Source organism: Pelophylax lessonae, assembly GCF_965119305.1.
Source record: "Pelophylax lessonae genome assembly, chromosome: 3".
In the NCBI taxonomy this organism is placed as follows: Eukaryota; Metazoa; Chordata; class Amphibia; order Anura; family Ranidae; genus Pelophylax; species Pelophylax lessonae.
The window spans coordinates 435494174-435508564 of record NC_138770.1 but is presented as its reverse complement, the minus strand read 5'-3'; the positions used below and the strand labels follow the sequence as shown (position 1 = coordinate 435508564).

Sequence of the window (14391 nt, the reverse complement as noted above, 5' to 3'; positions counted from 1 at the left end):
CTTCCACTCCTCTGACGACATCACCGAACTGGTGGAGGTTAGAGACCTTGTGCTCCTCCACCTTCCGTTTTAGGATGCCCCACAGATGCTCAATAGGGTTTAGGTCTGGGGACATGCTTGGCCCGTCCACCACCTTTACCCTCAGCTTCTTTAGCAAGGCAGTGGTCGTCTTGGAGGTGTGTTTGGGGTTGTTATCATGTTGGAATACCCAGTCTCGGAAGGGAGGGGATCATGCTATGCTTCAGTATGTCACAGAACATGTTGGCATTCATGGTTCCCTCAATGTACTGTAGCTCCCCAGTGCTGGCAGCACTTATGCAGCCGCAGACCATGACACTCCCACCACCATTCTTGACAGTAGGCAAGACACACTTGTCTTTGTACTCCTCACCTGGTTGCCGCCACACACGCTTGACACCATCTGAACCAAATCGGTTTATCTAGGTCTCATCAGACCACAGGACAGGGTTCCAGTAATCCCTGTCCTGTGTCTGCTTGTCTTCAGCAAACTGTTTGCGGGCTTTCTTGTGCATCATCTTTAGAAGAGGCTTCCTTCTGGGATGACAGCCATGCAAACCAAATTGATGCAGTGTGCAGCGTATGGTCTGAGCACTGACAGGCTGACCCCCCACCCCTTCAACCTCTGCAGAAATGCTGGCAGCACTCATACGTCTATTTGCCAAAGACAGCCTCTGCATATGACGCTGAACATATGCACTCAACTTCTTTGGTCGACCATGGCGAGGCCCGTTCTGAGTGGAACCTGTCCTGTTAAACCACTGTATGGTCTTGGCCACCATGCTGCAGCTCAGTTTCAGGGTCTTGCCAATATTCTTATAGTCTACACCATCTTTATGTAGAGCAGCAGAGAGTTCTTTGCCATGAGGTGCCATGTTAAACTTCCAGTGACCAGTATGAGAGAGTGAGAGCGATAACACCAAATTTAATACACCTGCTCCCCATTCACACCTCACATAACAAGTCACATAACACCGGGAGGGAAAATGGCTAATTGGGCCCAATATGGACATTTTCACTTAGGGGTGTACTCACTTTTGATGCCAGTGGTTTAGACATTAATGGCTGTGTGTTGAGTTATTTTAGGTGGACAGTAAATTTACACTGTTATACAAGCTGTACACTCACTACTTTACATTGTAGCAAAGTGTAATTTCTTCAGTGTTGTCACATGAAAAGATATAATAAAATGTTTACAAAAATGTGAGGGGTGTACTCACTTTTGTGAGATACTGTGTGTGTAGATAGATAGATAGATAGATAGATAGATAGATAGATAGATAGATAGATAGATAGATAGATAGATAGATAGATAGATAGATAGATAGATAGATAGATAGATAGATAGATAGATATACAGTATACTGTGTATATGTGTGTTTGCTAATCAATCAAATTAAAAGCAGCTGTTTTGAAAGTCGTACAGTACTTGGTTTGATTAGTGTGCTAAACCATTTTTCATGTTTCCCACAGTCCATTAGCATGTGTCTCATACTGTGTTCCCACCACCTTGATCCTTTTAGTAAGTTTAAAAAGCCTCAGCTTTTACCAAGGTAGAACTTTGGTTTCAGCTGTTTTACTCTGAGAGGAAGTAAATGCTCAGGCCTTTGTTTGTGGCATTAATGTGATAAAGTTGTGGTGTTGTTATCTCTCTTGTAGGTTGTGGCTCTGTATGACTACACTGCACATCGATCAGATGAGCTAAGCCTTCATCGTAGTGACATTATCCATGTGTTATACAAAGATAATGACAATTGGTGGTTTGGCATTCTACAAAACGGACAACAGGGTTATTTTCCAGCAAATTATGTGGCTGCTGAAAGTAAGTTAGTGCATCTTTCCAATATAGGCTAATGTGGGTTTAACTGATTGTTTCTGACCCAGACAGCTGAAATTCAGAAATGATTTACATAAAGTAATACTTTAATAATTTTCTGTTATTTTTTTCAGTCCCTTATGATGAAGATCTCACTACATCATCAAAGTCACATTTTACCCCTTCCCAGGAAGTTTATACTGCAGAAGGGCGTGAACAGAGTCCCCAAAGGGTAAATATGTAGGTTTGTTTAAGGGAGGCACTGTCCGATTGAATTAAGTCTATTGGTAGAGTTTAGCAAACTGATATGTGACAAAATGGAAACATTTGCAAGTGGTGGATTTCTGCTTTGCCAAATATTAGCAACACCTGGTCAATCTTCTTTTTTTTTTCAAATGATACCAAATCTGATTTTCAAGCATATACACTAATATCCCCATGGGAAACTAAACCTCAACACGGGCATCCATCTAAGTGTATACCAGCTTGTATACCCTTACCTTTTTACCTAAGTTCTAGTTAAATTAAAAAATGTTTTTATTAAAGAAATGTTTATCCGCAATAAAACAAAATTCCTTGATCACCTCTTTATTCACATGCGGTAATCACTAGCGGGCCTATTAAGCACTTAAGCCCTGGAGAATTTGGCTCCTCAAAGACCAGGCCCTATTTTGCGATTCGGCACTGCGTGACTGTAACGGACAATTGCGTGGTCGTGCGACGCTGTACCCAAATGAAATTGACGTCCTTTTCCCACAAACAGAGCTTTATTTTGGTGGTATTTGATCACCTGTGCTATTTTTACTTTTTGCACTTGTAAGGGATTAGCTCGGTGGTAGGTGTAGATGACCCATTGGGGGGTGCGTTTTCACAGAGAGATAGCCGAAAAGTGCTTGCAAACAACAGTTTGGTTTATTAATACAATTTTCTTCACCAGACTGCAAGCGTTAAAAACAGCAAAATAAAATAAAAGACAAAATAAATCCTTGCCTCTGTGGGCGGCTACCTTCTCACACTGGAACCTACCTAAGAGTCTGTCCCCAACCTACTGTTGGGCAGACTTTCTTATCCTACAGCGGATACTCAACAGTCCATGTTTTATCTCTTCACACAGCACATGTTCATTTAACAGGTCCCTTTACTCTTCACAATGAGAATGTCTCTTTGCTTGTCTCTTCACATGGCAAACATTCCTTTATTTCTTCCACATAGAAATAGTTCGTTTTCTCACCTTTGAGAAGTCTTCACAACTGGTTACCCTCCTTAGCGCAGATCACTTCAGGGGGTCTTTTCCCATGCTCACACAGCTTGTCGGGAGGCACACGTCTGACTGTCCTCCTTCTCCCAGCCCACACGGCTTCAGGAGACAGCTTCCGGAGGCAGCAATCAATAGGACTTCCTTTGGACAAATTATAGAGGCCTTCGTTTCCTCAATCTGAACAGCTGAAGTCTGTTCAACGTCTTTAGACCTTTCTTCTGGCTTCTGCAGCTGACACCCTATAGTAATTGGTGAATTGTATCTCCGATCTGTGACAACACTCACAGATTTACCTGACTTCCTGTCACATTTACTTGACGTCCTGTTACACGCTATAAACAAAAAAAGAGCGACAATTTTGAAAAAATAACAATATTTTTCAAATTTTTTTATATGAAATTCTCAAAAAAAAAATGTAAAAATCAAAATTTTTTTAACATTTTAGGCCAATTTGTTTTCTGCTACATATTTTTTGGTAAAAAAAATTGTAATAAGCGTATTTTGATTGGTTTGCGCAAAAGTTATTGCGTTTACTAACTACGTGAAAGATTTATGTAATTTTTATTGGTTTTATTTAACTAGTAATGGCGGCGATCTGCGATTTTTTTTTTTTTTTTTTTTTTTTTTTGCGGGACTGCGACATTGCTGCGGACAGATTGGACCCTTGACTGAAATTTTTGACAGTTTTGGGGGTACCAGTGACATTACTACAATAAACAGTGCTATACATATGCACTGTTACTGTACAAATGACACTGGCAGGGAAGCGGGTAACTTTATTGGTGATGAAGGGGATAAGTGTGTCCCTAGGGGCGTGATTCTAACTGTCAGGGGGCGTGGCTTGTTAGATCGGCTTGTTAGATCATCACAGAGACATATGATCCTACATAGCATAATCGCATAGCCTCAGTGATGATCTAAGGGAGAATGACAGACGGATGTGTTAACATCAGCCGTTCTCTTTCTCCCTCTCCTGAGCGAGATCGCGAGTGGCCAGTGGACATCGGAGCCGCTGGTCACACGCGCAGGGATGTCAGTGTACGAGCGGGGGCGGGAGTGCGCCGGCAGCGGCGCCCGCTCGCCCCCTACAGGCTCGTGGGCGAGTGACGTACCCATACATCACTTTGCCCAGGAGAGGCTGACTGCCGCAGTACATAGTCATGCAGCAGTTGGTAAGTGGTTAACTTTCCTGGTTCCCTTTTTTTATTCTCTTTTTTTGAAACATTTAATCCAATGTTGAGGTAGAACAGCTTTCCTCCATCTTTGCTGCAGGGCAAGTTTGATTGAATCTCAAAGACATGTTCTATAGTTACTGGAATTCTTTCAGATTCCCATGTTCCAGTTTTCATGCTGCCATTGCTGTCATTCCTAAAGTGTATTCATTTACCAGAAAGCATCGTACTGTGATAGCAATATTATGTATTGAATTGTTGAAATAATTGACAGTTACTGCATAGACACTGGAGCTTGGGAATCTCTTGGATTCCTGTATTCCCTTTATAATAACAAATGACTATATGATTCATTCAGACATCAGCTAAAAGCCCTAAAGTGCATATGACTGCTCCCTGAAATGTACGTTTTAAATAAAGAGAAAAACTAAAGCATCCCTGTGAATTCTTGTAATTCTTTGTATGAATAAATGGAGAACAAGTTGGTAACTTTTCATTTTCAAGTAGCTTTGTTTTTATTTTTAGCTTGTGCTTGTATCAGCAATTTGTAATGGATTTTACCAGAGAGAAGGGATGCATAATCCCACCTTCTTGGCCACCATGTTTTGGGTTCTTCCTGCAGCATTTGATTGACTTGAGGATGGTGTCAGAATGGCAGGGGGCCTTTACACACTTGCTTAAGGGGATACATGTCCTTTAGCCTGGTGTGTCAGACTGGTATTTATTTTACAGGCTGAAGACTGAAATTTTTCATTTTGCTTTTAAAAAAAAGTAAAGCACAAGTGAAAAAATACAGATCAGCAAATGCAATAGATCGCCACAGTAAACCAAGGGCATTGTCTGCAGAGCAAGTTTTTAAAAGTCCAATCATATCCAATTATCAGAACATAATAAATGTGAATAACCAAATATACCTCCCTACAGAACTTGTAAGAATGAAGAGTGACTTGTTCCCCTTAGGATCAATAGTAATCTTACATACTGCTGCAATATATGTACTGTCGAACCATTGAAACCATATTTTGTAATTTAATGTCCTTTTGAAACACACCACTCCTGCAGAATACAACCAATTTTTGGATTGTTTCATCCTAAAAGCCCCCATGAGGAAGTCCTCCTACACTCTAAATAGATATTTGGTTGAAATTAACCTCTAGAAAATACCATACTTTAGTTTACAAATGTCATGAGGCATTTATTCCTCACACTATAAATTGTGTGAATACTCACCTGGATTATCCAATCTTGTGAAAAGCAAATTACTAGTTACTTATTTCTGTACATGACTGGATAATTAAAGTACATTTTCAAACTATTTATTGTTTTAACTTTCTCAACTCATTTAGCAAATCAGACTAAATGTGTCATTTCATGTTTGAAAGCCTTTGTTTTAAAAGTAAACCTTTACTTCATTACAATTTTTTGCATAGTGCTATATGTTAAGCAGCAGTGGCTCTCCCTTTCAGTCACAAAATCTCTAAATGAAACCTTATGGTTGGTACACATCGGCCGAAAATTGGTTCAACAGAAACTGTCTGACATTCATTCATAGTGTACAGCAGCCAATGACTGCAATCGCTGACTGTTGTGTTCTTGGGGGGGGGGGGGCAGTGGGGCAGTCCCTTTGTAAAAACACAATAGCTCAGTGTGAAGATCACTATACTAACATCACATAGTTGGTACAGTGAGCTCCTCAGTTTTTTTTTTTTCGTTCAGCTCACTGGGTTGAATAATAAAAACTTAGTGTCAGGCTTTAGACAAAGTTGTGAGAAGGGGTGGAGTGACCATTCTGATTCATGGGGGTTGATTTACTAAAGGCAAATAGACTGTACAGTTTGCAATTGCGGTTGCACCAATTTTCCCCAGAGCTTTGTGAAGGTGAAGAAAAAATGCGTATTCTTTTAATTTTCCATGCACCTGTTTGGGTATTCTTTCCAAAGTGAAGCGTTACCACATACATTCACTAAGCTCTGGGGAAAATGAGTGCAAACGTACTTGCAAAGCGCACAGTCTATTTGCCTTTAGTAAATCAACCCTGTAGACTTGTGTGTGTAAATGTTAGCTTCAGATTATGAGCTTATAAACAACAGAATTTTTACAACTGGTAGTGGGAAGAAACTGCAAAATTAATGTGCAATCGTTCATAATTGCTTGATTGAAAAAAGATATATTTTATTTTTAGTCTTGACCATTATAATCAAAACTACAATACATTTCCTTTAATCTACAAATATCGACCGCATTCAAAATAGGTATCTCTAGCAGCTAAATAAATAGACAGTCAAAATACAATATGGCGTAATGCCCATGTGTTCTGTGATGCTCTAACTCTGTAACTATGGAAGAAAATGACAGAACTTAAGTTGATGTGTAATCCCAAATTTGTCATCTTTCTTTATTGGTTTACAAACCTGTTAAGCCAGACAAACTAAATTGATGAACAATGACTAGGTGTATGTAATCGTGTAGGAGGATTCTTAATCCCCTGTGCTGTATTCTCCAACATGTCTTATGAAAATACCCAACTTTCAAATAATATATGCTTGAGCTGCAAAGGCGTATTTAAACAGAACAAATCGGGTATCCAGGAGCCAGAATGTCTAGTAAAGGTGGGATCATAAGCACTTAATCAAGAGAGAACACATACTCCATTTTACTTAGAATAAAGAAAGTGAGATACAGCTCTAAGAAAGAGTATGTGAACCCTTTGGAATGATATGGATTTCTGCACAAATTGGTCACAAAATGTGATCTGATCATCATCTAAGTCACAACAATAGACAATCACAGTCTGCTTAAACTAATAACACATTAAGAATGAAATGTTGCCATGTTTTTATTGAACACACCATGTAAACATTCACAGTGCAGGTGGAAAAAGTATGTGAACCCCTAGACTAATGACATCTCCAAGAGCTAATTGGAGTGAGATGTCAGCCAACTCGAGTCCAATCAATGAGATGAGATTGGAGGTGTTGGTTAAAGCTGCCCTGCCCTATAAAAAACACACACCAGTTCTGGGTTTGATTTTCATAAGAAGCATTGCCTGATGTGAATGATGCCTCGCACAAAAGAGCTCTCAGAAGACCTACGATTTGTCTATAAATGGAGAAAGTTCAGCACTGCTGCTACTCTCCCTAGGAGTGGCCGTCCTGTAAAGATGACTGCAAGAGCACAGCGCAGACTGCTCAATGAGGTGAAGAAGAATCCTAGAGTGTCAGCTAAAGACTTACAAAAGTCACTGGCAAATGATAACATCCCTGTTAGCAAATCTACAATGCGTAAAAAACACTAAACAAGAATGGATTTCATGAGAGGATACCACAGAGGAAGCCAATGCTGTCCAAACAAAACATTGCTGCACGTTTACAGTTTGCACAAGGGCACCTGGATGTTCCACAGCAGTACTGGCAAAATATTCTGTGGACTGATGAAACCAAAGTTGAGTTGTTTGGAAGAAACACACAAAACTATGTGTGGCGAAAAAGAGGCACAGCACACCAACATCAAAACCTCATCCCAACTGTGAAGTATGGTGGTGGGGGCATCATGGTTTGGGGCTGCTTTGTTGCGTCAGGGCCTGGACGGATTGCTATCATGGAAGGAAAAATGAATTCCCAAGTTTATCAAGACATTTTGCAGGAGAACTTAAGGCCATCTGTCTACCAGCTGAAGCTCAACAGAAGATGGGTGTTGCAACAGGACAATGACCCAAAGCATAGAAGTAAATCAACAACAGAATGGCTTAAACAGAAGAAAATACACCTTCTGAAGTGGCCCAGTCAGAGTCCTGACCTCAACCCGATTGAGATGCTGTGGCATGACCTCAAGAAAGCAATTCACACCAGACATACCAAGAATATTGCTGAACTGAAACAGTTCTGTAAAGAGGAATGGTCAATAATTACTCCTGACCATTGTGCATGTCTGATCTGCAACTACAATGTTTTGTTGAAGTTATTGCTGCCAAAGGAGGTTCAACCAGTTATTAAATCCAAGGGTTCACATACTTTTTCCACCTGCACTGTGAATGTTTACATGGTGTGTTCAATAAAAACATGGCAACATTTCATTCTTTGTGTGTTATTAGTTTAAGCAGACTGTGATTGTCTATTGTTGTGACTTAGATGATGATGATCAGATCACATTTTATGACCAATTTGTGCAGAAATCCATATCATTTCAAAGGGTTCAAATACTTTTTCTTGCAGCTGTATATTATTCCAGAGGGGGTAAACCTGGCCATACACTGTTCGAATTTTGCTTAGTTGGTGGCCCTGACGAACCCTTCCATCAAACTTCCTTAAAAAAGAAGCCTGGCAGAAAGTTGTTGGTCGTGCAGCGGCTGCAGCCAACGGATTCCTGTGGCAGGAATTGGCAGATTCTTGCTGCTTAAATGATCAGGTTATGTGATCAGCAGTACACAGAGCAGATAGCTGTGGTTAGGGACAGATGTCAAAGTCTGGACGCAGTCAGTTGTGATGATTCTTGCCACAGGAATCCACCAGCCACAACTGCCTGGCTATGTGTATGGTAAGCCTAAATTAACATATTTTGCTGATAAGAAACAATAAAGTAATAATATTGGCACCTCAAAATAGTAGGAATCTGAACAATCCACTTTGCTGTGTTTTTTTTTTTTTTTTTTTTACCTGATTCCCTATTGTTCCATATTGTAAGCAAGAAAAGAACAGATCAGTGCAATTCACAATATTCATAAAAATCGTACAATGCATGCATATGATGGAAAAAGACATAACTAGGTCTTTAATAATAGATAGACAATATTATGTCTACAACTTGGCTGAGTTGTGAGGAAGATTGCAGCAAACCATCAGATTCTGCTAATGCAAGTAAGAGCAATCAGATGTCTCTCTACCAATGCCAGTCTGCCTATCTTACAAAAAATGCTACTAGTGTTTGTAAAGTAACACGCAAAAACTTTAAATGGATTCACTGGAGGTATGAGAATAGCTTTAAATGCACCACATCCCAAATTTGGTAAATATTTTTCTGGATAAGCATATGATGGCATTTTTTAGGTACTTATGAACAAGAAATTAAACGTATCTAAAAAAATGTTATTTCGTGTTTTCAAATTTAAAAGACAAATGTTGTTCAAACCAACATGACAAATTCATACGGTCAATGAGTTACGGTTTTGAGTGTTTGTATATTAAACATAGTTTTTGACCAATTGTGCTTTGTATTTTGTTTTTGTGGACTATAAAGTAGTCCTTATATGTAAAATAAACGTACAATGTTTTTTATTCACTTATAGTGATGTTATGTACAAGGCTCTACAAGTCTCCTGAAGAAGCCACAGTTTTGGTGAAACATGTTGAGCGGAAACCTTTGTACAATGACCGTATGAATTTGTCATGTTGATTTTAATAACATTTGTCTTTTAATTTTGAATATATGAAATAAAACCTTTTTTTTTTTTAGATACAGTGTTTCATTTCTTGTTCATGAGCACCTAAAAAATCATGTGATGTGCTTCTCCAGAAAAATAACACGCAAAAACATTCGGGGGCTTATTATTGATTTCAAATATTATTAATTGCCCTGTACATTTAAATCAGTAATTTGATGCAGTCATTGGGGATTTCAGTAATACAAACTACTAGGCAATGTTTACAATACCTCTCCCTTGACCATATTTATAATTGCACACTAATTGGGTTTTGCAAACCCTGGAGCCGGATATAGCATGGATGTATTGTATTTACAAAATTATAAAATAGGGATGTCCAATTAACAAAAGGTAGTGGCTGCCTAGGCTGCTACTAAATGGCCCACAGTTCAAGACAAATTGATCCATCAATCACTTCAGGCTGCAACAGCTGACTTTGAAAGCATTTGCTGCAGTCAAGTAGCTCTGATAAATCACACACATGCATTTTGCTATGTAAAGTAGCTACTGCACTTTTCTTCTTGCGTGTGTTTAAAATGTCCCCCATAGTTTGTTTCCCTAGTATTCCTAAATTTCTATGTCCTTCTTAGATGACATAAATCCCCAATTTTATTTAATTTTTTCTTCCCTGGAATGAAACATTAAGGGACAAAAGCAAGAATATTGCTGTGAAAATTTTGCTATATTAGGAGGGTTTGGTATCTCCTCCTGCTGGATATATGTTGTACTGCAGGCATCTGTGCTTCTGATAATTGTCCGTTTGCCTAGCCACAACATCATTAATGTGCACTGATATAACTGGGGTTGATGCAGTTGGTGGAGATATTTCCTGTCACACAAAGTAGGATGGTGCCTGAGCTTCTAAATGATTAGTACCATTGGTTGTCAACTAGGGGCCTCTGTCCATTATTTCCATGGGCATAGAAGAAATAACTAACTCTTTAAATAAAAATAGATATTAATTTATGTGAATTACATTTTTAACCACTTCAAACCATACAACATCAGCAAAACATATATCTGTCATATAGTGTAGTGTAGGGGGGTGCAGGGTGTCAAGGTAGTGTGGCATGTATCATGAACTGTATGTTCTTGGGTAGATGAGCGCATCTTGCATGGCTTGCACATGCTGGTTGGATGCAGCTAGATTTTCACCTTTTTGTATTTCTGCATGCTGCTTATCTACAGTAGTACTTTGCACTTTGCTGTTTGATGCGACAACTGGAGTGTGTCATTCACCAACTGAGCATTTTATTAATAGTATTAGGTGTGTAGTATTAGCAAATCGTGATTTTCCTTTTTTTAAATAGAGATATATTTATAGGACCACTAAACCTTAACCACATGTTACCTGTCACAAAGAGTCTAATAATAACAATAAGAGTTAGTGAGATGTGAAAGTTTCCATACCTTGACAGATTTGAGGTAGGCATGCTATATCTTCATCTGGGTATCAGCTTTTGTTTTCTGTTTTCACCAAACTCAGAACAAGCAGCCTCCAACCTGCTGGGCTGGGTGGTTTAGTGGTATGGGTTTGCTTTGTGTTGATTCTTGACCTTTAATCACAATTTACATTCAAAATCTTTTTTTTTTTTTTACCCAGCAGGATTTATTAGGTAAAAAAGAAATGTAGCAAACCTCAGCACATAAATAGTACAATGGTAAAACAATACAGTCTATCAGCACATTCAAGCATGCAGAAAGACTGGCAGTACAACCCCAGTGGAAGTGAAAAATCCAGACAACTTAGTGACGTAAAGTCCTTGAGGAAATAAGTCAATAACCCCAAACATCATATCACAAACAAAATGAATAAACTAAAAGGGGAACAGAGCAAGAGAACAATGGGGGGAGAGGGGAAGGGAGGGAATAAGAATGAATAAAAAAAAGGAAGATCAACACAAGGAAAGAGTTAAAAAAAGGGGGAAAAAAACAAAAGCTCAAGGCTGCTGGTCAAACCAAGGGAGCCAGACCTTGTCATATTTCCAGGGACTGCCACGGTTAAGACCGGCCATACGCGATGCAAATTTCTTTCCTGCAACCAAAGGTTGCAAGAAATGGCGCTTTTCCACTGCATGGAACCGAACAGTTCGGCTCGCTTTTGTGCTTTTCCACTGCTTATACAGCATGGTATGATGTAGGAACGGTTCGGTACAGTATGGCGGCGCTTTTCCACTGCATGGAACCGAACGGTACGGCTCTCAAAAACAGTACTACCTCGATTGTGGCTCCAAGAGGTACCATACCCGGTACCATATCCCACAATCCTTTGCATGCAGTCACTACTAGACACTGATTGGTCAGAGAATCCCACCCACCCTGTTGTTATCCCACCCACTTAACTTTAGTACTACTTTAGTGGAAAAGCAAACCGTACCGAACCGTTCCAACACCGTACCATGCGGTACCAGCAGTGGAAAAGCAAACCGGGCCAAGCGGGTCCGAGTAGAGCCGAGCCGGTACTTGCAGTGGAAAAGTGCCAAAAGAAATTCACACAAATCCCCCATCAACATAGACAGTGCTGACAGGGTAATTGGCAAGTGTCTTCTCCCAGAGGGGGGGCGGGGGTAAGCTGTCTCTGCTGGAAGAAGGCAGTGATAATCGCAAGAGAGTCCGGCAGCCTGGTTGTTTCAAAGGTGATGGATCGATCAACTTAATACGTTCAGCCTGCCCATTATTAGTCTCAACCAGTTCCTGTTGAACCAGCCAAGATTTGAACCGTGTATGGCTGGCCTAACTTATACAATGGAAAGGCAGCTACAGTCATAGCTTCCCAGGATGATACAACCAGAGGGGAGGGCAAGGCCCACTTGCACAAAATTTCCTTTTTAGCCTTGTACAGCAAGTAGGCTATCAACAATTTAGTATGATGTGACCGTTGAACATTTAAAATACAGTATTTTTTTTTTAGTTCTGTTACAGGTCTAAAAGATTCTTGATTATTAGTAGATTGTAGCTTCAAATTAATCTTCAGTTTTATAGTCCTTTGAACAAAACTCATTAAGTAATGTTGTTGGCAACTAGTTCATGTTTGGAGTACCAGCAAGTGTTCTGTGGAGTTGATTTCTAATACCCAACAGCATATGAAAAGTGCAGTAGGATGATAGGCTGGTTGCAACAGCTATGAGGAAAGATTAACTGAACTGAATTTATTCTGCCTTGCCAAGAGGCGATTAAAGAGGGGTTGTCATCACCTTCTACAGCCCGAATTCCAAAAAATTTGGGATGCTGTGAAAAATCTTCATAAAAATAGAATGTAGTGATTTGCAAATCTCAAAAACCCATATTTTTTTTCACTATAGTAGAAAAAAAAATATATCAAGTGTTTAATCTGAGAAAATGTACCATTTTAGGAAAAAAATAAGGTAATTTAGAAATTGATGGCAGCAACAAGTCACAAAAAAGTTGGGCCTGGGCTATGTTTACCACGGTGTAGTATCATCTCTTCTTTTAACCACTTCTGGACCAGAAGGATTTGCCCCCTTAATGACCAGGCCATTTTTTGCGATTCGGCACTGTGTTAGACAATTGCGCGGTTGTGCGACGCTGTACAAAAAAAATATTGATGTCCTTTTTTCCCCCACAAATAGAGCTTTCATTAGGTGGTATTTGATCACCTGTGCAATTTTTAATTTTTTGCGCTTTAAACAAAAAAAATGCGACAATTCTGAAAAAAAAAAAAAAAAACATTATTTTTTACATTCTGCTATGTAACATTCCCCCCCAAAAAATGTAAAAAGCAAAAATTGTCATCCTTTTAGGCCAATTTGTATTCTGCGACATATTTTTGGTAAAAAAAATCACAATAAGCATATTTTGATTGGTTTGCGCAAAAGTAATTGCTTCTACAAACTAGGGGAAAGATTTGTAATTTTTAATAAAAAATGTTTTACTAGTAATGGCGGAGATTTGCGATTTTTAGTAGGGCTGAAACAACTAATCGACAAAATCGATAATAATCGATAATTACAATCGTTATCAACGATTGTCATTATCGATTAGTTGATCCTCCGATTACTTGTGCTGCATTTTGGACTTTCCCTGCCTTTCTCCTCTGTTAAGCCGAGTGCCGAGATTACAGTCCTGCAGTCACAATGCAGCCCACCAAACAATAGAATAAAAGCTTATCCAGATAAAAGAGTTAATATTCCTTATAAAGTGCAATATTATAATAGAAAAATAAATGATTAAAAACGTCCATATAGCACATATAGGGGGTCTTTCTATGCTGCCTATTTCATATCTATGGCTGACAGGGACGTTTTTATTCACTTATTTTTCTATTATAATATTGCACCTTATAAGGAATATTAACTCGTTTATCTAGATAAGCATTTATTATATTATTTACAGTATATAGCAGCTTAATTTTAAAAAAAGTTCTGGTATAAGGCTCGGTTCACATTTGTGCGATGCGGGAAGGCTGCGAATACGCAGCCTGTTCCCGCATCGCATCCGCACCCCTGGCAGTTCACACTGCCATATGCGATACACAGGGGGTGTCAATTGAATGTTAACGACACCCCCAGTTTGATCGCATATCGCAGTGCGATCTGCAAGTTCACACAGAATCGGATCGCACAAGTGTGAACCACGTGCGTGTTTGCTGCGGATGCACTGCGAATTCAGCCATACAAAGTGTATGGCTGAGTGCCGGTTCACACTTGTGTGATTGCGGAGATCACATGTAATTCGGAGCGCATTGCTCCTA

The 14391-nt window shown here is 39.4% G+C and overlaps 1 protein-coding gene across 1 annotated transcript in view; it reads left to right on the top strand.

Annotated features, from left to right (window-relative positions):
- The window catches only part of AHI1 (Abelson helper integration site 1), a gene marked incomplete at its 5' end in the record, with an annotated part of 647577 nt that overhangs the window by 576616 nt on the left and 56570 nt on the right, over nt 1-14391 (top strand). Inside the window, 2 exon segments of the mRNA XM_082249437.1 lie at nt 1678-1840; nt 1969-2066. Coding sequence (XP_082105563.1) covers nt 1678-1840; nt 1969-2066 — 261 coding nt within the window.